The following is a 24,362-nucleotide window of genomic DNA, read 5'->3' on the forward strand; positions in this document are numbered from 1 at the left end:
CAGTCTGCTGCCACTCACTATCTAAGCTAAGACATGATAAACGTGTGAGAATTAGTTTTTTAAAAAAAGGGGAGAAATGTTAAAAAAAATTTAAAATGTAGTCCAGGGGATCCGTCCCTTGTTGAAAAGGCAGGCATCTGCCAATGCTACCTTTATGCCAGCTGCTGGAAGTGAAATTAGATTAGCCCACCAGGTGACTTATCCACTAATTCTCTCTCTCTCTCTCTCTCTCATGGGAAAGCAACTGAACAACTGGTATTCACTGTGCCCCTGTTCCTAACAGCATATTTGAAAGCAGTAACTTAGTAAATGAACTCAGTGAATAAACATGCAGTGCCTCTACACAGGATTTTTATGATAATTAAGTAACATAATAAACTCCTTTTTCAAGACTTTTAAATTTAGAATTTAGAAATGAGCTTTTCTTACTCAAATTTCCTCCCCATGATTCCTGAAGACGTTGACTCCTTGCTGCAGTACAGTACAGTTCCACGGGCACCAGTTACCCTTCAGTACCTCACCCAAGTGGGCATTATTCATGTGTGTGTATTGACAGTAAATGTTGGCAAACTTTACAAGTGTGGAAGGGGTTCTCATCCAAAGTCTACATATGCACACTTCCAGCAGAGGTCACTAGATTGCAGTCCAGAGTGATTTTCTCCTGCTTAAAAAAAGGTGTAACATCACCGTGGCCACGATCAGCTACCTCAAAGCAGGTTGAAGATTGGGACCTACGACCTTCACGGTCTGTATGGCTTAGCTAACCACTGGATAGGTTGGCTGGAGGACTTCGCTACTTATTGTTCCGAATTGCCCGGGTGGAAGAACTCTCTGCAGGTGTGGAAACCGCTTAACACCGACACTATATTCACAGTATAAATGCACCCTTAAAAACATCATTTCAAAGTACAGTGCAGTTCACAAGTTTCAAAAACAAATTAATTTATCATTTAATCACTTTTGTAGATTACTGTAGGTGACTTCCTTATACATAATTGTATTAAGCCATTATCCCCATCACAAAAACTCACCCTTGCAATGTCCTTGCAAACTACCGCCCCATCGCAAACCTCCCTTTCATTTCCAAAGTCGGTGAATGCATCACCTCCCAAATCCATGCCCATTTTTCCTGCAACTTCATGCTTGAATGTCTTCAATCAGGTTTCTAGCTCAGCCACAACACTAAAATAACCCTAGTTAAAGTCATAAATGATGCTTTGAGTGTGACCTTAATGCATTTACCCTCCTTGTCCTCTCTGCAGCCTTTGACACAGACGACCACACCATCCTCCATCAACATCTCTCCTCCATTATTCAGCTCAGTAAGACTGTTTTTGCTTGGTTTCACGCCTTTCGAACCAATCATAGCCACAGCATCTCCAGCAATGGCTTCTCTTTTCAGCCCAGCACCGTTACCTCTGGAGTCACCCAAAGATCTATCCTTGGCCCCCTCCCCTTCCTCATCTACATATTGCCCCCTGGCGACATCATCCAAAGACATGGGGTCAGCTTCACATGTACAGTGAATCATCCAGCACTACCTCTCTATCACCTTTCTTGACTCCCCTGCCATCACCCCACCCCTCCCCCCAGCCAAACACTGCCTGTGTGGTTAGATTGCTTGTCTAACACCCAGTCTTGGAGGAGATGCAATTTCCTCCAATTAAGCCTTGGGAAGACCTAAGGTATTGTCTTCGGCTCCTGTCACAAACTCCATAGTTTGCTACTCATGCCATCCCCATTCCCAACCACTGTCACATGTTGAACCAGACTGTTCACAACCTCAACCTCCTATGTGATCCTGAGGTGAGCTTCTGACCCCATATTCTCTCCATTACAAAGACTGCCTACTTCCACCTCTAACATCACCCGCCTTTGCCCTGGCCTCAGCACACGTGCTGCTGAAAAACTTAGCCATCCATTTGTCACCACCAGACCCAACAATGCTCTTGTGAACGGTCTTCTGTCCACCAGGCTCTTAAACTTCAGCTCATCCAAAACTCTGCTTCCTATATCCTATCCTGCACCAAGTCCTGCTCACCCATCCCTATTGTCATTAGCGACCAACATTGGCTCACTGTCCCCCAATACCTCCAATTTAAAATTCTCATCCTTGTGTTTAAATCCCTTCAAGGCATTGCCGCCTCACTATCTCTGTAAGCTACTCTAGCCCTACATCCCTTAAAATCTCCACTCTCCTGACTGACTTTTTGTGCATTCACCCCCCCCCCCCCCGTTTATCCCACTTTGGTGGCCGTGCCTCAGTCCCATGCTGCGGAATTTGTTTCCTAAACCCCTCCCCTCTTTGTCTCTTCCTTTAAGGCCTGTCTTAAAACCCACCTCTTTGACCAAGCTTTTGGTATCCCCTTTGAATATCTCATCCTTTTGATCGGCATCTATTTTTGTCTGTTTACACCTCTGAAGCACCTTGGGGTGTTTTTCTGTTGAAGGAGGCCATTTGGCCCATTGTGCTTGTGCCGGCTCTTTGAAAGAGCTATTCAATTAGTTTCACTCCGCTCCTCTTTCTCCACAGCCCTGCAAATTTTTCCTTTTCAAGTATATATCCAATTCTCTTTGAAAATTACTATTGAATCTGCTTCCTCCACCACCCTTTCAGGTAGTGAATTCCAGATCATAACTCGCTGCATCAAAAAACTTCTCATCTCCCCATCTGGTTCTTTTGCCAATTATCTTAAATCTGTGCTCGCTGGTTATCAACCTTCCTGCCAGTGGAAAAAGTTTCTCCCTATCTACTCTATCGAAACCCTTCATAATTTTGAACACCCGTGTTAAATCTCCCTTTAACTGTCTGAACTCTGAAGAGAACAATCCCAGCATCTCTAGTTTCTCCACTTGACTGAAGTCTTTCATCCCTGGTATAATCTTGGCAAGTTTCTTCTGCATCTCCAATGCTTTGACATATTTTAAATTTCACTTCAATTTAGGAAATTTATAATCACTGGTACAATTTTAAAATATTTTTGATGACTTTATGCCTCATTACGTTTCACCAAAATCTTGAGATGATATGTGCTAGTAAAGCAAAAACATAACAACCTGCATCACCAAAAGACTTGTATTTTCAAAACTTTAATGCTTCATACAAAATATGTATCTCCAAGTACAAAAACACCATGATCTAAAAGTTCAGACTCTGGTTTAATATTAAGCTTTGCCCAAGCTTTTAGTCACCTGTCCTAATATCTCGTGTATCAAATTTTGTTTGATAATCTCTCTCCTGTGAATGGCTTGGGACGTTTTACTACGTTAAAGGCGCTATATAAATGCGGGTTGTTGTTACTAGCATAGTTAAATCTGCGTTAATAGTATCGAATGAAGATGCAACCCACTCATAAATGAAAGTTAACAACCACAATACCATAAAACAATTGCGGACTTCACAATTAGGAAAAACCATATTATTTTATAGTCATATATGACAGTAGAAATTGGAGCATCGCCAAACTCTAAACACAAGGTCGTTGCTATTTCAGAGGTTTTAACAGTGATAATTACTCATTTTGACTTATATATGCGACTTGAATTATTCAACTATTGACCTACACACAATAAATAAAACCCACTGGAGCTGGGATACCCCCTTCCTTTTGCGAGCGAGCAGCATCGACTGGTGTGATGACAACTGCCTGGGATTCCCTTTCAAGATCAGCAACTCGACGCGAAAGCAGCGACTAAACTTATGAGAAAGTATCGACGAACTCCTTCTTGCCAATTTTTAAAACGTGTTTTCCCTCATTCTCTCGCTCTCTCTCCCTAAAACCGAACACGACGGTAGAAGGGGAAAAACCGCGTTTCAACCTGATGGAAAGACGACTCTCTCTCGCTGTTTGTTTGGTGTGGGAGAAGAGGCGGTTTTTCCCTTCTTCCGTCGTTCGGTTTTTAAACCCTCCAAAAAAACACAATGTTCGAGTCCTTAAAATAAAATCAGCACATTTAAAAAAATAAATAAAGCGGTCGCTTGTCTTCATATTTCGAAAAGGAACATGATAATAGATGGAAAAAAGAAGTAAATTTAAAAAAAATAACCACTGCGATTCCCCCTCCTCGCTGGTCGCGAAGCAGCAGGATTGCTGGGCGCCGCCATTTTGTGTGAGGAGAGCTCGGCCTGTGGAGGAGAGCGAACGAGAGAGAGAGAGCGCGAGCGAGGGGGGGGGAGGGGTGTCGTGTAATGGTCGAATAGGAGCAACCCCCCTCCCGGGGCCCAGGCTGTGGTGGCCGGTTTTTGTTGAGACGAGGCGCTATTGTTTCGCTTCTCGGAGGGAGGTTCGAGCCGCTGCTGTTTTGGTGCCTCGGCCGCCGCCGCGCACCAGCTCCAGCACCACCACTGGGTTTTTTTTCTTGTGTCTTTCTCTCTTGTGTGTGCGTGTGTTTTTTTTCTCTCCTCTTTCTGTGTTCATATTAAGCTGAGTGAGTGCACGGAGCCGCTCACAACACTGCAGCCCCGTGTAACACCGTCAAAAAAAAACAGCAGCAACACCAAGATCTTTACACCAAAATATATACACATTTAAAAAACCACAACAATAACACACAATAGAGAACAAGATGTAAGTTTCTTTTTTGGATTATTTTTTTCTCTCTCTTTTCATTGGGTTTAAAGGGAGATCGAAAGACCTAAGCGAGTCGTTACTCTTTTTCTCTTTTTTTTCTCTTTCTTTTTCACCCCCCTCCTCTTAAACTTTCGCACTCGCTTCATCAATGAGTGAGCCGCGGCGGAATGGGACACCGGGTCTCGTGTAGATATTGAATAAGTTTTTGAGGAGGTTTATTTTTCTTTCGGGTTTTTTTTAAACACACACACCATAACAACAACAACAATGAGAAAGATGGCAAATTCGACGGGAAAAATGCAGCCTTCAGACCCGCGGAGAAAAAGGCAAGCGTTCTTGGAGGAACTGCGGCAGTTTCATCAGAACAGAGGGTAAGAAAAGGAGGAGGAGGGGGGATAAAACTTTGTCAGGGAAAGCCGCGGCACTTTCCCGAAGAGGTTCGGGGGTCTTAATTATTCTTTCTCCGTTTGCAGGACGCCTTTTAAAAAGATCCCAATCGTGGGTGGAAAGGAGCTGGATCTTCACGCTCTCTACACCAGAGTCACCAGTCTAGGTGGATTCGCCAAGGTGAATATTTGTGGCATTTTCTCCCCCTCCTCTCTCGGTTGTAAGAAGTGTTGATCTTCACTCCTTTCTTTTTGGAAAACCTGTTGTTTTTTCGAGGGAAAATGTTGTGTGGCAGTGAGCTGTAAATGGCAGTTGTTTAGATGTGTGTTTGTGTGTGTGGCTGGCCTGGTGTTGTGCTGAGCTGCTGCTTGCCTGCCTTTGCACTGCGTGCACTTCAGCCAAGTCAAAATTAGCGGGCATGTTTAACATCGATAATCGTGAGTGTGCCTGGGGTAGGAAATGCTCTTCAGGGGACCGGCTCGCACCATTTGTGTGCCTATTTTGCTCGTCTGAAACGGACTGCCGTCTTCTTGGCTATGGCAGGCTTCGTGGTTCAGGGGAAAATTGTAGGCCTCATATAGGCCCATAGGATGGTTAGGACGGAGAAAATAATAACATTTTCATCGTTTTGTCGTCCGATGAAACAAGGAAAGTACTTAAGTTTTTTTTTCGCTTTAGGAGCTCGCTGGTGCTGCTGGCTTCTTTAAAATAGCGCAGATCGTGTTGTCAAAGTGGGTAAAGGAACAGATGGTTTATTCTGATACTAATAATGTGTGTGTGCATATTAATAAGGATTATTGTTTTTGTTACAGGTAACCGACAAGAACAAATGGTCAGAGATAACAGAAGAGTTAAACTTTCCAAAAGGTTGTCCTAATGCAGCGTTTGCCTTAAAACAGTATTACTTACGGTAAGATTTATCTTGTATATTCGTTAAATTTAATACTTGCTATTTGGTAAGAGTTGGGACAAGGGATTTCAAGAGCTGAAAATACTACTACAATTGCAAACTTTCCTCGTTATTTTGCTCTTAAAAGTGTGATGATAGATTTATTATAACATTTTTTTTAAATGACGATGTAACAGTGTTGTTTAGGACTTTGAAATTGTGTGTTGCCTAAACTGTGGATTCGCTTTGGGTTCAGGTATTTTGGAGAGTTGGTAAAATTTATTGAACGTGCAGTTCAAAATACTGTACAGGTGTGTGACCCACTTTCATGATAACAGTTTACAGTTGAGGCGTTCTACAGCCAGTACAGACACTACATGTGGAAGGAAGTAGGTAGCATAATTGTTTAAACAAAAAATCGCAGGTGTTTTGTGTTGGTCAATTTTGGTGCAAAACTGAAATTTATAAAGTGTCCATGTGATATTGCGGCACTGTTCTTTAAGTAATTGTTTTCAATTTTTAAATCCAAAATAAACTTTTTCAGAAATATTTCCACAACGATGCTTGGTGTAGTGTGTGGCTTATTAGTTCTTGCTAATTTCAAATTTTACTTTTGAACTCTTAAGTGCAGTCATTTTTGTGTAAAGGGCTATATTTTGTAAAATGATTGAAAATGTACAGGCATATTCAGTATGTTGGGCTTTCTTTGTCCCAATATTTTTATTTTCCTCTTGTATGACAATGGGCTGCTGCTGATTGCTCTGTCTTTCAAAATTACAGAAGTGAAGTTATTCAACAATAGACTCACAGATCAGTCACAGTTTTATGGCCAAGTATCTTGGAGATTTTTCATTGGACATTAGAATTGATGAGCAGTTTGTGGATGAGAATGGGGAAAAGGAGGCAAGTTCTGTTTTAAGGCGCAAGTGGGCGATTCATAGGTGTTGTACTTTGGAAGTACTCGGATTCGGAAGTAGTCAGGTTTGTACCCTGTTGGACAGCTGTCATTTAAATATTCGTTCCATTCAACGGTGTCATACACATTAACTGGTTCGAAATAAAACTTGACATTGATATGTTTTAGGCAAGATGTGCAAAAATTTTGTGGTGATTGCGCAAGTTAGTGTTTAAAATCGCCAGGTTAAGGTACAATTAGAATTATTTTAGTTCATTTATAAGATAGTGTATTAAAGCTCTAGCAAAGGTGTATCTGTTGAATTCAAGAAATTAAGCTTGCTTCAACTTGATTTATCTGGATACTTTTGGGTAACTTGGTATGATAATACTTATGCCTAGTTTAGTAATATTTGAATAATACAGCAGGGACTATCACTAAAATGAATTTGAGCATTCACAATGCAGACATGATTGTTATTAAAATTAAAGATGTGGTGATCACCTATTGAAGTACCACATTTTTCTAAATGTCCAATAGCATGCGCAGAACATTAGGGCTATGATATTCTTGTATACAAGCTATGTTTTAAGATCTGACTTGTTCCCAGTTGTTTGACGTCTCCAGATGATTTAGGAAGAATGCGTTAAATTAGGTATGCCACTTTTGTTGCAATGGTTATTGCGATATTTTCCTCATTTAAATTTTAGTATTTGTGATTATTCTATAAAAACAGTTCACATTTTTGTGCAGTTATAGAAACATAAGCTAAATATTTTTCACTAAGTCTTTTAACTGTGTTGTGTACATTTTCACATACTTTATCAGATTTAATTTGTAAACGTGGTAGATGTTCACCACAGACACACATTCTTTTAAGAGTACCTGAAAAATACTAAATACTTTACTGTAGATTGGTGAACGGTAATTCAAAATTGCAATATTTAATCAAAATATCTTTACTGGAAGGTCACATAAAATAAATACCGATTACATGTTTATGAGGTGCAAATAGAAATCTTAATGTTTTGGTTGCAGTGCCAACCTTTAGTTCCCAGCTGGATGATGAGTGTGACTTAAAATTGATGGAAAAGACCAATTAAAAATTAGAATGCAGTAGGTTTTCAGCAAAGGCAAGCAGTAGTGATTAACAATAAATATAATGTGTGCTTAACACAGTAAAAGAAGATTGGAACACAGTGGTACAATACTAAATCATCCTATTTAATTAAATTTTCATATGACAACCCCATTTACAGTATTGAGAGAAATCTTAAATACAATCTTTTGTTTGTACTGTCTAAATTTCTTTTAGTAAGCAAGGTCTTTCCTCAATTTTAAAACTGCAGGATGGCATTTTCCCTGACATGAATTGTAATTATCAGACTCAAAAGAAAGCTTAAGCAACAGAAAGCTTTTTTGCCTCCTGGTTAAAATAAATGATTTTTTGCAAAGCATTTTTTTTGTACGGTAAATCTTGGACTTCCAGAGAAGGATGCCAAATATCCCACTTTAAAAAAAAAAAAAAATGCTGTCATTTAAGAGTAACATTTACACTGAATCTAGCATTTGAGAAAGTGAAGTGTCTGCTTAATATGTTTTTCATCACTCTAAAAGCAGCATTATGGAAATCAACATAAAAGGATGGTAAAGCTTTAAACCAGTTTCTGACAACTACTTTTGATGGGAGAATATTAGTAGCTGTACTCCCCTAGAGCATCTGATTTGCATAGTTTATGCTTGGTTTAAACTGTCTTACCCTAGCAAGTGTTTGTATTTCTGACAAATGTGCTATCTCCTCAACAGTTTGATGGAGCTGATAATATTTCATTTGCCAAAATGTTACAAAAATATTTCAAATCCTGTCTATATATTTTGTAAATACAGTACCTAGAAAATTGACAAAAGATATAGTACAATTGTAGACTTTGTAGCTAATTTTGTTGCACAGTTGATGTGTTGCATTAACAGCAGCTTTTGTACATTGACAGCCCTTCACCCTGTCTCCAGACAGATGTGTGTGACAACTCATGGGCAAGGATATTCAAATGGATGTTGATCCTAATCTAGCGCAGTATGTCATGTATAACTAATTTCCAAATTGCTCATAAACCATGTGGATCAAACTTTAATACCGAGTTCCTTTCTGTACTCTAGAGTTGTAAAAGTCACATGGACACCATGCAATCCGCACAATATTTTTGGGTATATGCTGCAAACAAATAATGTTTTAATACTAAAGCAAAGTACTGTGGATGCTGGAAATCTGAAGTAAAAACAGAAAATGCTGCAAATACTCAGCAGGTCAGGCAGCATCTGTGGAGAGAGAAATAGATACCGTTTCAGGTCGATGACCTTTCACCAGAACCAGAATGTTTTAATATTAACAGTTTTGCATTTCAGAACTAGAACTGAGCATTGCAAAAAGTGTTTTAGGACAGGAAGCTTACTGATCAAAGCAGTCAATTGACCTGCATCAGATGGTAGCAAAATACTGCAGATGTTGGAAATCCGAAATAACAACAGAAAATGCTGGAAAAATTCAGCAGGTCAGGCAACATCCGTGGAGAGAAATTTGAGTTGACGTTTCGGGTCAAACCCTTCTTCAAAACTTTTGAAGAAGGGTTCGACCCGAAACGTCAACTCAAATTTCTCTCCACGGATGTTGCCTGACCTGCTGAGTTTTTCCAGCATTTTCTGTTGTTATACCTGTATCAGATGTTGTACACAGGATTAAATAATTGTCACCAAATATATCATTATCTAAATTTGTCTGAAGAGGACTTGTCTCATTCTATTTAGGTTATATACACATAATAATGCAGGATAGGCATGGTCAGAGTTATTTTTAGTCAGTTAAAGAGAAAGTATAGTTTTCCTTTTGTTTACTATAAATTACAATAAAAACACATAATGTGAAACACAACGTATGAGATCATGGCTGGTCTGTGACCTAACTCCATATACCTGCCTTTGCCCCATATCCCTTAATACCTTTGGTTAACAAAAATCTATCAATCTCAGATTTAAAATTAACAATTGATCTAGCATCAATTGCTGTTTACGGAAGAGAGTTCTAAACGTCTACCACCCTTTGTGTGTAGAAGTGTTTCCTAATTTCACTCCCGAAAGGTCTGGCTCTAATTTTTAAACTATGCCCCCTAGTCCTAGACTTACCAACCAGCGGAAATATTTTCTCTCTATCTACCCTATCTGTTCCCCTTAATATCTTGAAAACTTCAATCAAATCACCCCTTAGCCTTCTAAATTCCAGGTAATTGAAAAAAGATATTGCAAGTTAGCTGCAACACTTTCAACATTAGAGATTTCTTACACTGAAATAAATATCAGCCATGATAAAACACCGATTCATACAGCAAGTGCTGTCCCTTTGAATTTGTAAAGAGGATCAAATTGTATTTTAGTAATTATTTTGATGTCTTGGATGAAAATGTGTGGAATGGTCACTAAATATTGCATGGCCTAAGAATGGAAGCATGCCATAAAGCTTTAAAAATTATATGCAACAATTGAACTTTGAGACATTTTAGGCAATTTTTCAGTGTCATTGTTACACTGCTTAATATCATAATTTATATGGTGGTTTGACTTTGGTAGGTTATCACTAAGTAATTCATAGCTGCAGTATAAGCAAATGTTCTGCAATTCCATGCATTTTGTTTTATGGTACTCAACTTTTGTGTGATATTTGTTAGAAATTAGAGAATATTACAAATGCACACAGTTAACTGAAACTTGGTGAATAAAGCTGTGTAAAGTTTGACAACTCACTTCCTTCATAAATGTTGGATTGTTTCCGGGAGCAAATGAATGAAAGGATATAGCAGAAAATCCAACATCAGTTCTTCAGTGTTTGCAATAAGCAGTGCAATGGAGTTATTTATATTCATAGGAACGTGCGAACATTCAAAAGGACATGCTCAGATAAAGATAGCTAACTGTGGCAAAGAAACATCTAATTAAATATATCTGTACATTTTAATGAGCCTATCAGGCTGCAGTGCCCCTGTCAATTTATAGCTAATACTGATTACATCCATAATATTTCACCTACATGCATGAAATGCAGTGGATTGTTACATGGAAAAAAAGAACTTTGTATTAAAAAAATGATTTATACATATACGCAAATAGCAGTTTTCAAATTTGTCATTCACTTATAGAAGGCAAATAGGCAAGATATAAGCAGTATAATCGGATAACAAACCTAACCTGACATTGATTGCTCTGTACAAGGGAGTGGCTTATCCGTGCATCCACTTAGCAAAATCCTTCACTGGTTGGGTGTTGAATTTGTTGGTGAGATTTTGTTTGGGGAGGACTTTTAATTTTTCAAATCCTGTGCCACTTACTTGAGATTAATTAGTGTGGGAGTTGATTGAGTGATTTGGACCAACACTGATTATCCCCCCCCTTAAAATCAACTTGTCAGACAGCCTAGTAGAGTTGTATCCTCACTGAAAGCAGCCTTAATTATAATCACAGTGCTAGTGATCAGTTGGGCTTGACAACATTCTCAACAAATTGTTCAGGTGGAACAATTTTCTTCAACATTGGAAAAACTGATGGACTAAGTCATTTCATGGAGGTCGTCCTCCTATGGCTAATCATGAAGCCTCATTGATGGCAACTGAAGAAGTTAATTGCTTAGATTTGTCCCTCTGTTCCACCTGAAGGTGGAAACAATGGGAACCAAATAGATATGAGAACTTTAAACTGGTTCGGAGGCTCTGAAGCAGTTGGATTCTAATTTTTTATTACATTTAACAATCAAATCCTACGGGATGGGTAGTATTTATAATGTGCTAAAAGAGACAAGAAATGAGATTTTACATGTGGGGTAGTCACTATGAGGGATATGAAAAACAAGGGATGTCCTGCTAGATTAGAAACAGCCTAACATGGTGGCTGTTGCAAAATGATCAACTAAACAGACCTGGGCAACTACTGCCTCACATTAGCAGTGGGTAAAATAATGGAAACAATTCCTGTCACTTGCATGATAAAAGAAAGACTTGCATTTATAAAGCGCCTTGCATGGTCTCAGGACGTCCCAAAATGCTTTATAGCCAGAAGTACTTTTTGAAGTGTAGTCACTGTTGTAATTGTTGCGGCAGCCAATTTGTGCACAGCAAGCTCCCATAAACAGCAATATGATAAAGACCAGATAATCTGTTTTTAGTGACGTTGATTGAGGGATAAATATTGGTCAGGACACCGGGGTAACTCACCTGCTCTTCTTCGAAATAGTGCGACAGGATCTTTTACATCTACCCGAGAGAGCAGACAGGGCCTCGGTTTAACGTCTCATCTGAAAGATGGTACCTCTGATAGTACAGCACTCCCTCAGTACTGTACTGGAGTGTCAACCTAGATTTGTGTGCTCAAGTCTCTGGAGTGGGACTTGAACCCACAACATTCTGACTCCGGCGAGAGTGCTACCAACTGAGCCACGGCTGACGCTAATCTAGTAAATAATCGGCAAGAGGGGAAGATCAGGTCTTGACTTAAACTTCTAAAAAGCCTTTGACAGAGGTCTGCATTAAAGGCTACTACATGAGCTTAAAGTGGTGGGGATTCAAGGTACAGGAAACTTTGTGCTATACGGGACCGAGCAGTTGCCATCCCATCAAAACTGCCGGACAAACCAGCGCTAATGTTGAAACATACGGAGATTTTGAGCTCCGTATCTGGCAACAAACCCTGTTGCTTAGCTTCTAAACAGTCGGCCGTACCTTGCAAGCGTCTCTGTAGCTTAGCAACAGCTTCAGCGAGACCTTGCAGAGCCTGACTGGTGGAAAAAAAAGCAACGAAAAGAAAAAAAACCTAACAAAACGGCTCCTGATTTTTGCCGGTGGCTCGAGCATTCCGGACAGTTAGCCTCCGGATAAACCAAAGTTTCCTGTACCTGCTGCTTCCCACTCTTCAGTTAATTTCTTACCAATTCCCAGATTTTACAGGAAACTTTGGTTTATCCGGAGGTTAACTGTCCGGAATGCTTGAGCCACCGGCAAAAATCAGGAGCCGTTTCGTTAGTTTTTTTTTCTTTTCGTTGCTTTTCCACCAAATAAACCAAAGTTTCCTGTAAAATCTGGGAATTGGTAAGAAATTAACTGAAGAGTGGGAAGCAGCAGGTACAGGAAACTTTGGTTTATCCGGAGGCTAACTGTCCGGAATGCTCGAGCCACCGGCAAAAATCAGGAGCCGTTTTGTTAGGTTTTTTTTCTTTTCGTTGCTTTTTTTTCCAACAGTCAGGCTCTGCAAGGTCTCGCTGAAGCTGTTGCTAAGCTACAGAGACGCTTGCAAGGTACGGCCGACTGTTTAGAAGCTGTTGGGTTTGTTGCCAGATACGGAGCTCAAAATCTCCGTATGTTTCAACATCAGCGCTGGTTTGTCCGGCAGTTTTGATGGGACAGCAACAGCTTGGTCCCGTCGGTGCCGGATAGCACAAAGTTTCCTGTAGTAGTTAGGTGAATGATGGGGTGGGAGAATGCTGCAGTGTTTGGTCTTGAGACCCATACTGTTTCTAATTTTGCATTAATAACTTGGGTTCCAAAGCTCCACGCAAACGTGACAAATTTGCCAACATAGGATCTAGGAACAGGAGTAGGCCTTTCAGACCCTTGAGCCTGCTTCGTCAATCAATTGTCTGATGTGTACCTCAACTCCATTTATCCATCCAAAACTGAGTGCAATACTCCAGGCGTGGTCGAACTAAAGCTCCATGCCAGTAGCTATCCAAATGTTTGAGAAAATTAAGTAAAATGAAGGATTGATGATTATCAATGTGTTGTAATTTTCAATTGTATTTTACTTTATGTAAAGATTCATTTTTAAATGCTATTTTTCTTACTATACAATGAATCTTCACCTAATGCAAATCACAATGCAAATTGTTGAGTAGCATCAATAACACAGGTGTTGTGTCCGTGTGTTAATAGAGACACTGAAGACAGGAGTTGGTTTCACAGGTGTTTACTGAACAAAGTCTGGAGGGGAACTAACTGATACAACACAATATACAGGCTTATATAGCCCGAGTGGCCATTACCGGCATTACAGTACACAGGGGGCTCTTAAAGGCACATACACTACAATTCCTCCCCTTTTAGCCAACCAGTACATAATATTTTAAGTAATCATTAATTACATGTTACAAGAAAAATAATCTACACATTGCTGCAGTTAATCAATTATAAGTCAGTCTCTCTGGAGGCTTCCTGACTCGGTCCGGATAACGCCTCGGTGGTGTAGTAGGTTCTGTAGTGTATGTGCCTTTAAGAGCCCCAGGAGTGCTGTAATGCCGGTAATGGCCACTCGGCTATATAAGCCTGTATATTGTGTTATATCCGTTAGAACCCCCCAGACTTTGCTTAGTAAACACCTATGAACCAACTCCTGTCTTCAGTGTCTTTATCAACACACGGACACTACAGTGGCGACGAAGTGGAAACGGACTTACCTTCAATTCGGCAGCACCTCAAGGACATCGATTCCTCGGGCATCCAGAAGACTCAAGAAAGTGAGAAAAGCTGTGGTTTCACCAGCTGGCCAAGCTGGTGGCAGGTACTGCGCTAATTCTTCCTGTGCGTCAGGCTGGGGCTCCAGCGGCTGGCTCTACAGCTGAGACAGGCAGCGAAATCGGAGGCGAGCAATAACGGACGGGGAGGGAGCACTCGGGAGACGGCCGGCGCTGCAAGCAGGTCGTCGTTCAGACCTGGAGAGAAAGTCCGGCGGGAACGAGTCTCCAACTGTAAATAAATTTTTAAAAAACGGAAACAGCGTTGTCATCGGCAGCAGCAGCGGGAAAGCGCGGGAAGCGCCACATCATTTCTAAAAAGCCTAAATCTGGCAATATTGATGCTTTTGATAGCAAAATAGAGGATTGGACCACATATGTGGAAAGAGTACAGGTATATTGCACCGCAAATGGAATAGAAGAAGAAAAAAAAGCTTCAGTACTGCTGAACCTAATGGGCGCAAAGGCATACGGGCTGTTAGGAAATTTAATCACTCCAGCCAAACCAAAGGACAAGAATTTTAAAGAAATTGTTGATACCCTGCAGGAGCACTTAAACCCAACACCGCTGCTGATAGCGGAATGATTCAAATTCTTCAAGAGAAATCAACACAAGAATGAAAGTAACGCTGATTACCTCACCGAATTAAGAAAGCTATCAAAACACTGCCAATTCGGGGCAGGACTAGCAGATTATCTTCGAGACAAATTCATCTGTGGTCTCTTAAGTGAAGGAACACAAAAAGGCTGCTTTCTGAAAAAGATTTAACACTGGACAAGGCTTTCAGTATGGCTGTATCATACGAAGCAGCAGCAAGAGGAGCTGCAGAGACAACAAAAGACACAGGACTTCGGCACCCATGAAATGACACAGGGTTTCGAAAGATGTTATCGCTGCGGCAGATCCACCCATAACCAGAGGGACTGTTGGTTCAAGGATAAAGCATGCAGGCAATGCGGAAAGATTGGACACATTGCACGGGTATGCCGATCTGGACAAAATAAATCCACAGACGGAAAGAAAAAAATCAATAAAGTACAGAAAGGTACAAATGATGACGGACAGTAGCTCCGAAGACCAGAAGAGCGATAGCGACTCCGAAAACAAGAGACTAAGCTGTCTCAAATTACATAATGTACTTGCCAAAGATGATTACCAAACCATTTGGGTTACCCTCACGATAGCAGGGTCCCCAGTTAAAATGGAGCTAGATACAGGATTAGCTCTAACATACAGGATCAGCTGTAACCGTAATAAATCGACAGGATTACGAGAGGCTATTTCTGCATATACCTTTAAAAGACGCATCCATTATCTTAAAAACATATGCAGGGCAGAAAGTATACACCAAAGGAAAAATAAGGGTGCCTGTTGTATACAACGGCAAGGAAATACAAAAGTTGTATTTATACATTCTACAAGATGGTGGTCCACCGTTGTTGGGACGTGAATGGATCAGAAAGATACGTTTAGACTGGCACTCCATTCAGGCACTGACGGTGACCAGTAAGGAAAAAAACGATGATGACATCATACCTGAACGATTAAAAGACATCTTGGCCAACGCCAAAGAAGTGTTTCAAGAGAAACCAGGAACCTTGAAAGGCATCACCGCCTCAATAAAAGTGGAAGATGCAGCAATTCCCAAGTTTTTTAAGGCAAGACCGGTGCCATACGCAATTCATCCAGCAGTCGAGGCAGAGCTGGAGAATTTGGAAAAGGCAGGCGTATTATCCAAAATAGATTGGAGCGAGTGGGAAACACCCATCGTTCCAGTCATGAAGAAAACGTTGAATAATGATAAATCTGAAGAACAGAGAAAAATTTGCATCTGTGGAGACTTCAAGGTGACTGTAAACCCGGTCCTTCACACAGTACAGTATCCTCTTCCGAGGATAGAAGATATTTTCGCCTCACTATCCGGAGGGAAACGTTTCACCAAAATTGACTTGGCACAGGCATATCTACAGATGGAGGTTGAAGAGGCCTCTAAAAAAATATCTCACGATAAATACACACAAAGGTCTATACCAGTACAATCGACTGGTTTTCGGAGTAGCATCCGCTCCAGCTATCTGGCAAAGAGCTATGGAGCAAGTCCTCCAAGGGATTCCGGGGACGCAATGCTACCTAGACGACATCCTTGTAACAGGAGAAAACGACAACGAGCACCGTGCCAATTTGGAGCAGGTGCTCACGAGGCTGAGAGAACGGGGCCTACGAGCAAATCGCCCCAAGTGCGAATCTTTCCAAAATCAAATATATTGTGGCCACGTAATTAATAAGGAAGGGTTGCATAAGTCACCTGAAAAAATTGAAGCGGTCATAAAAGCCCCAGCACCTGAAAATGTTTCACAATTAAGGTTGTTCCTGGGATTAATAAATTACTATCATAAATTTTTACCGAACTTATCAACTCTTCTACACCCTCTTAATGAACTGCTACAAACAGGAGTGATTTGGAAATGGAACGAAGACTGTAAACGTGCCTTCCATAAATGCAAAGACTTAATCACTTCCGAAGAAGTTTTGGCTCATTACAACCCATCACTGCCAATCAGACTGGCGTGCGATGCATCCCCTTACGGCATAGGAGCAGTATTATCGCATAAATTCCCTGATTGCTCAGAACGGCCGATAGCTTTTGCGTCACGCTCATTAAACTCAGCTGAGCGTAACTATGCCCAAATCGACAGGGAAGCACTCAGCCTGGTATGGGGAGTGAAGAAATTCAATCATTACCTACACGGACAAAAATTTACCTTGTTGACTGACCATCAACCCCTCATTTCCATATTCAACCCTAAAAAGGGTGTTCCCATTATGACAGCGCAAAGGCTACAGAGGTGGTCCCTTTTTCTAGGGGCACACCAATACAACATAGAATACAAAGGATCAAAACAGCATGGGAATGCTGATGGTTTATCGCGCCTACCGTTGCCAACGGTAGAAGAGGCACCTACAGTAGACCCAGTGGAGATGTTCCACTCTACCATAGTGGAATGTCTACCAGTAACATATTCTGCCATTGAAAGGGAGACGAGAAATGACCCGACCCCTTCTCGGGTCTACGATTTAACAGTGAAGGGATGGCCAGCACATGGCGAACCACTGTTGCCAGCATTCTCGCAAAGAAGAGAACAGCTGTCAGTGTGCCGAGGAACCTTGATGTGTGGATCCAGAGTGGCGATTCCACCCAAACTCCAGGATAAAGTGCTAAAGGAGCTTCACGAGGGGCATCTGGGTGGAGTGAAAATGAAGAACCTAGCCAGGGCGTTTGTATGGTGGCCAGGTATCGATGGAGACATCGAAGAAATGACCAAGAGCTGCCTAGGATGCCAGAAGGTCCAAAACGCTCCACCACAAGCCCCTCTACGTCCATGGGAGTGGCCCTCATCTCCCTGGCAAAGGGTGCACATCGACTTTGCTGGTCCATTTATGGACTCAATGTTCTTAATCGCGGTTGATGCACACTCCAAGTGGCCGGAGGTAATAAAGATGTCCTCCACCACCACGGAAAAAACCATCACAGTATTAAGGACCATATTTGCCAGGAATGGGCTACCGGAACAGATCTGTTATGATAATGGACTGCAATTTGTGTCCGAAGAATTCAGGAAGTTCTTAAAAAAACAATGGGGTTAAGCACTACACGTCCGCCCCATACCATCTCGCCACCAATGGATTGGCTGAAAGGTTTGTCCAGACCTTCAAGAAGGCCATAAACGCCATGGGTAATGAAGACATAAAACTTCAGCACAAGGTGGATAACTTCTTATTCGCATACAGGAATGCAACACATATGGTTACCAACCAAACTCCTGCCATGATGTTCTTCAATAGAAACCTAAGATGCCGGCTGCATTTGGTGAAGCCCAACATCAGAAGGGACGTGGAGAACCGGCAGTTTCAAGGCATGAATGAAAGGCCAACTGGAACCTTCCAGATAGGTCAACAAGTTTTGGCCCGGGACTACTGTACCGAGAAATGGCAGCCTGGAACTATCTGCACACGACTAGGACCACTGATGTATACCGTGGACATCGGAGAAAGCATAATAAGGCGCCATGCTGACCAAATCATAGAGTCATCCGAAAAGGGACAACCTACACCACAACTCTATACGTCTAACGATGAAGTAGAGATACCTATATCTACCTCCGATCCGGTGATACTGGAACCCGATGAACCCGACACTGGCATTCAAGCCGAATCAGCCTTGCCAAAAGAACCTACTACACCACCGAGGCGTTATCCGGACCGAGTCAGGAAGCCTCCTGAGAGACTGACTTATAATTAATTAACTACAGCAATGTGTATATTATTTTTCTTATAACATGTAATTAATAATTACTTAAAAGATGATGTACTGGTTAGCTAAAAGGGGAGGAATTGTAGTGTATGTGCCTTTAAGAGCCCCAGGGGTGCTGTAATGCCGGTAATGGCCACTCAGCTATATAAGCCTGTATATTGTGTTATATCTGTTAGAACCCCCCCCCCCAGACTTTGCTTAGTAAACACCTATGAACCAACTCCTGTCTTCAGTGTCTTTATCAACACACGGACACTACAGGTTCTTTTGGCAAGGCTGATTCGGCTTGAATGCCAGTGTCGGGTTCATCGGGTTCCAGTATCGCCGGATCGGAGGTAGATACTATGGGTATCTCTACTTCATCATTAGGCGTATAGAGTTGTGGTGTAGGTTGTCCCTTTTCGGATGACTATGATTTGGTGAGCAGGCGCCTTATTATGCTTTCTCCAATGTCCACGGTATACATCAGCGGTCCTAGTCGTGTGCAGATAGTTCCAGGCTGCCATTTCTCGGTACGGTAGTCCCGGGCCAAAACTTGTTGACCTATCTGGAAGGTTCTAGTTGGCCTTTCATTCATGCCTTGAAATTGCCGGTTCTCCACGTCCCGTCTGATGTTTGGCTTGATCAAATCCAGCCGGCATCTTAGGCTTCTATTGAAGAACATCATGGCGGGAGTTTGGTTTGTAACCATATGTGTTGCATTCCTGTATGCAAACAAGAAGTTATCCACCTTAGGCTGAAGTTTTATGTCTTCATTACCCATGGCCTTTATGGCCTTCTTGAAGATCTGGACAAACCTTTCAGCCAATCCATTGGTGGCGGGATGGTATGGGGGCGGACGTGTAGTGCTTAACCCCATTGTTTTTTAAGAACTTCCTGAATTCTTCGGACACAAATTGCGGTCCATTATCGGAACAGATCTGTTCAGGCAGCCCATTCCTGGCAAATATGGTCCTTAATACTGTGATGGTTTTTTCCGTGGTGGTGGAGGACATCTTCATTACCTCCGGCCACTTGGAGTGTGCATCAACCGCGATTAAGAACATTGAGTCCATAAATGGACCAGCAAAGTCGATGTGTACCCTTTGCCATGGAGATGAGGGCCAGTCCCATGGACGTAGAGGGGCTTGTGGTGGAGCGTTTTGGACCTTCTGGCATCCTAGGCAGCTCTTGGTCATTTCTTCGATGTCTCCATCGATACCTGGCCACCATACAAACGCCCTGGCTAGGTTCTTCATTTTCACTCCAGCCAGATGCCCCTCGTGAAGCTCCTTTTAGAACTTCATCCTGGAGTTTGGGTGGAATCACCACTCTGGATCCACACATCAAGGTTCCTCGGCACACTGACAGCTGTTCTCTTCTTTGCGAGAATGCTGGCAACAGTGGTTCGCCATGTGCTGGCCATCCCTTCACTGTTAAATCGTAGACTCGTGAGAGAGTCGGGTCATTTCTCGTTTCCCTTTCAATGGCAGAATTTGTTACTGGTAGACATTCGACTATGGTAGAGTGGAAAATCTCCACTGGGTCTACGGTAGGTGCCTCTTCTACCGTTGGCAACGGTAGGCACGATAAACCGTCAGCATTCCCATGCTGTTTTGATCCTTTGTATTCTATGTTACATTGGTGTGCCCCTAGAAAAAGGGACCACCTCTGTAGCCTTTGCGCTGTCATAATGGGAACACCCTTTTTAGGGTTGAATATGGAGATGAGGGGTTGATGGTCAGTCAACAAGGTAAATTTTTGTCCGTGTAGGTAATGGTTGAATTTCTTCACTCCCCATACCAGGCTGAGTGCTTCCCTGTCGATTTGGGCATAGTTACGCTCAGCTGAGTTTAATGAGCGTGACGCAAAAGCTATCGGCCGTTCCGAGACGTCAGGGAATTTATGCGATAATACCGCTCCTGCGCCGTAAGGGGATGCATCGCACGCCAGTCTGATTGGCAGTGATGGGTTGTAATGAGCCAAAACTTCTTTGGACGTGATTAAGTCTTTGCATTTATGGAAGGCACGTTTACAGTCTTCGCTCCATTTCCAAATTACTCCTGTTTGTAGCAGTTCATTAAGAGGGTGCAGAAGAGTTGATAAGTTCGGTAAAAATTTATGATAGTAATTTATTAATCCCAGGAACGACCTTAATTGTGAAACATTTTCAGGTGCTGGGGCTTTTATGACCGCTTCAATTTTTTCAGGCGACTTATGCAACCCTTCCTTATTAATAATGTGGCCACAATATGATATTTGATTCTGGAAAAATTTGCACTTGGGGCGATTTGCTCGTAGGCCCCGTTCTCTCAGCCTAGTGAGCACCTGCTCCAAATTGGCAAGGTGCTCGTTGTCGTTTTCTCATGTTACAAGGATGTCGTCTAGGTAGCATTGCGTCCCCGGAATCCCTTGGAGGACTTGCTCCATAGCTCTTTGCCAGATAGCTGGAGCGGATGCTACTTCGAAATCCAGTCGATTGTACTGGTACAGGCCTTTGTGTGTATTTATCGTGAGATACTTTTTAGAGGCCTCTTCAACCTCCATCTGTAGATATGCCTGTGCCAAGTCAATTTTGGTGAAACGTTTCCCTCCGGATAGTGAGGCGAAAATATCTTCTATCCTCGGAAGAGGATACTGTACTGTGTGAAGGACCGGGTTTACAGTCACCTTGAAGTCTCCACAGATGCGAATTTTTCTCTGTTCTTCAGATTTATCATTATTCAACGTTTTCTTCATGACTGGGACGATGGGTGTTGCCCACTCGCTCCAATCTATTTTGGATAATACGCCTGCCTTTTCCAAATTCTCCAGCTCTGCCTCGACTGCTGGACGAATTGCGTTTGGCACCGGTCTTGCCTTAAAAAACTTGGGAATTGCCGCATTTTCCACTTTTATTGAGGCGGTGATGCCTTTCAAGGTTCCTAGTTTCTCTTGAAACACTTCCTTGGCGTTGGCCAAGATGTCTTTTAATCGTTCAGGTATGACGTCGTCATCATTTTTTTCCTTACTGGTAACCGTCAGTGCCTGAATGGAGTGCCAGTCTAAACGTATTTTCCTGATCCATTCACGTCCCAACAGCGGTGGACCACCATCTTGTAGAACGTATAAATACAACTTTTGTATTTCCTTGCCGTTGTATACAACAGGCACCCTTATTTTTCCTTTGGGGTATACTTTCTGCCCCGTATATGTTTTCAAGATAATGGATGTGTCTTTTAAAGGTATATGCGGAAATAGCCGCTCGTAATCCCGTCGATTTATGACGGTCAGAGCTGATCCTGTATCTAGCTCCATTTTAACTGGGGACCCTGCTATCGTGAGGGTAACCCAAATGGTCTGGTAATCTTCTTTGGTAATTACATTATGTAATTTGCGACAGCTTAGTCTCTTGTTTTCGGAGTCGCTATCGCTCTTCTGGTCTTCAGAGCTACTGTCCATCATCATTTGTACCTTTCTGTACTTTGATTTTTTTTTTCCTGTCCGTGGATTTTTTTTGTCCAGATCGGCATACCCGTGCAATGTGTCCAATCTTTCCGCATTGCCTGCATGCTTTGTCCTTGAACCAGCAGTCCCTCTGGTCATGGGTGGATCTGCCGCAGCGATAACATCTCTCGAAACCCTGTGTCATTTCATGGGTGCCGAAGTCCTGTGTCTTTTGTTGTATCTCTGCAGCTCCTCTTGCGGCTGCTTCGTATGATACAGCCATACTGAAAGCCTTGTCCAGTGTTAAATCTTTTTCAGAAAGCAGCCTTTTCTGTGTTCCTTCACTTAGGAGACCGCAGACGAATTTGTCTCGAAGATAATTGCTAGTCCTGCCCCGAATTTGCAGTGCTTTGATAGCTTTCTTAATTCGGTGAGGTAATCAGCATTACTTTCATTCTTGTGTTGATTCCTCTTGAAGAATTTGAATCGTTCCGCTATCAGCAGCGGTGTTGGGTTTAAGTGCTCCTGTAGGGTATCAACAATTTCTTTAAAATTCTTGTCCTTTGGTTTGGCTGGAGTGATTAAGTTTCGTAACAGCCCGTATGTCTTTGCGCCCATTAGATTTAGAAGTACTGACACTTTTTTTATCATTTTCTATTCCATTTGCGGTGCAATATACCTCCACTCTTTCCACATATGTGGTCCAATCCTCTCTATCGTTATCAAAAGCATCAATATTGCCAGCCTTAGGCATCCTGGAAAAAAAATGGCGCTTCCCGCGCTTTTCTCTCTTTTCTGCAGAAAAGATATGGCGCTTCCCGCGCTTCCCTGCCGCTGCTGCCGATGACAACGCTGTTTTCCGCGGTTTAAATTTTTTTTTATTTACAGGTGGAGACTCGTTCCCGCCGGACTCTCTCTGCTAGGCCTGAATGCCGACCTGCTTGCAGCGTCGGCTGTCTCCCGAGTGCTCCCTCCCCGTCTGTTACTGCTTGCCTCCGCCTTCGCTGCAGAGCCAGCCGCTGGAGCCCCAGCCCGACGCCCAGGAAGGATTATTGCAGTACCTGCCACCAGCTCGGCTAGCTGGTGAAACCACAGCTTTTTCTTTTTCTTGCTTCGACTTTGGACGTCAGAGGAATCGATGTCCTTGAGGTGCTGCCGAATTGCAGGTAAGTCCGTTTCCAATTCGTCGCCACTGTTGTGTCCGTGTGTTAAATGAGACACTGAAGACAGGAGTTGGTTTCACAGTGTTTACTGAACAAAGTCTGGAGGGGAACTAACTGATACAACACAATATACAGGCTTATACAGGTAGACTACCTTTTATCCGAACTTCCGAAAACCGAAACTCTCTAAAAACCGAAGGTTTTTTCGTTCAGCGTAAGTCGTGCGCACGACATGACCAGAGTGGTGCACGACTTACGCTGAGCAGAGGGTCAGCGTAAGTCGTGCGCACGACCCCGCCGACCCCGACCCCCGCCGACCCCGACCCCCGCCGACTTACGCTGAGCAGAGGGCCAGCGTAAGTCGTGCGCACGACCCCCCGCCGACCCCCCCCCGCGGAACCACCTGACTCTCTTCCAAAGGCTCGAAAGCAACGAGAGCTCTGAGCCCGCGGCGGTGCCGGCCCCTGTTCCGACCGAGGACGACGATCTGTTGGTGGAAATGCGGAACTTCAATGCATTCCAGGCTAGCAGCGACGGACAAGCCACGACTGCGGACCCCCGCCGACCCCGACCCCCGCGGACCCCTGCCGACGCCGACCCCCCCGCGGACCCACCTTCCAACATCCGAAATTTTCCGAAAACCGAAACACGGCTGGTCCCGAGGTTTTCGGATAAAGGATAGTTTACCTGTATAGCCCGAGTGGCCATTACCGGCATTACAGTACACAGGGGACTCTTAAAGGCACATACACAACAACAGGAATCAATGCCATGGCACAGTTGAAATAGCTTACATCACCCAAAAGTGGTTATGCCAGAAATTAAATCTGTTACATATTTGTCCGTGACACTCATCTTCAAACTCTTCCCACCTTCCAGCCTTGCTTTCTTGGTGGGGACAACTCTGTATTTTTGGCACATGCAAGTTTTTAATTTTAGCCTGGTTAATAGTACTGTATGTAATGTTAAGATTGATTCAAATATTCAGTTTGCTACTCGAAAGGTTCCATTCAAAAAAGATTAAGCAGTCTTGAATGATAAAATCCCCTCAGTTTTGGTTTATGGGTGCTGGTACACCACATTTCTGTTAATGGTCACCAATCAAGATTCTGATACTGTATGAAAGCTGTTGTGAAGAGATCATTTAAAATACTTAGCTTTGAGGTTGCATTTCATTTGAGATTATATTTAAGCAAGAT

General features: G+C 42.6%; 1 protein-coding gene across 1 annotated transcript in view; it reads left to right on the forward strand.

The window, feature by feature from the left end:
- Nucleotides 1–3,269: 3,269 nt before the first annotated feature.
- Nucleotides 3,270–24,362, forward strand: part of arid2 (AT-rich interactive domain 2) — a 145,806-nt gene continuing 124,713 nt past the window's right edge. The window contains exons 1-3 of the mRNA XM_086009391.1: nt 3,270–4,942; nt 5,045–5,138; nt 5,771–5,868. Coding sequence (XP_085865517.1) covers nt 4,839–4,942; nt 5,045–5,138; nt 5,771–5,868 — 296 coding nt within the window. The 5' untranslated portion in view covers nt 3,270–4,838. The remainder of the gene's footprint in view (nt 4,943–5,044; nt 5,139–5,770; nt 5,869–24,362) is intronic.

Source organism: Somniosus microcephalus, chromosome 16 (genome assembly GCF_052327205.1).
Source record: "Somniosus microcephalus isolate GS21.2 chromosome 16, FLI_Smic_1.0, whole genome shotgun sequence".
In the NCBI taxonomy this organism is placed as follows: domain Eukaryota; kingdom Metazoa; phylum Chordata; class Chondrichthyes; order Squaliformes; family Somniosidae; genus Somniosus; species Somniosus microcephalus.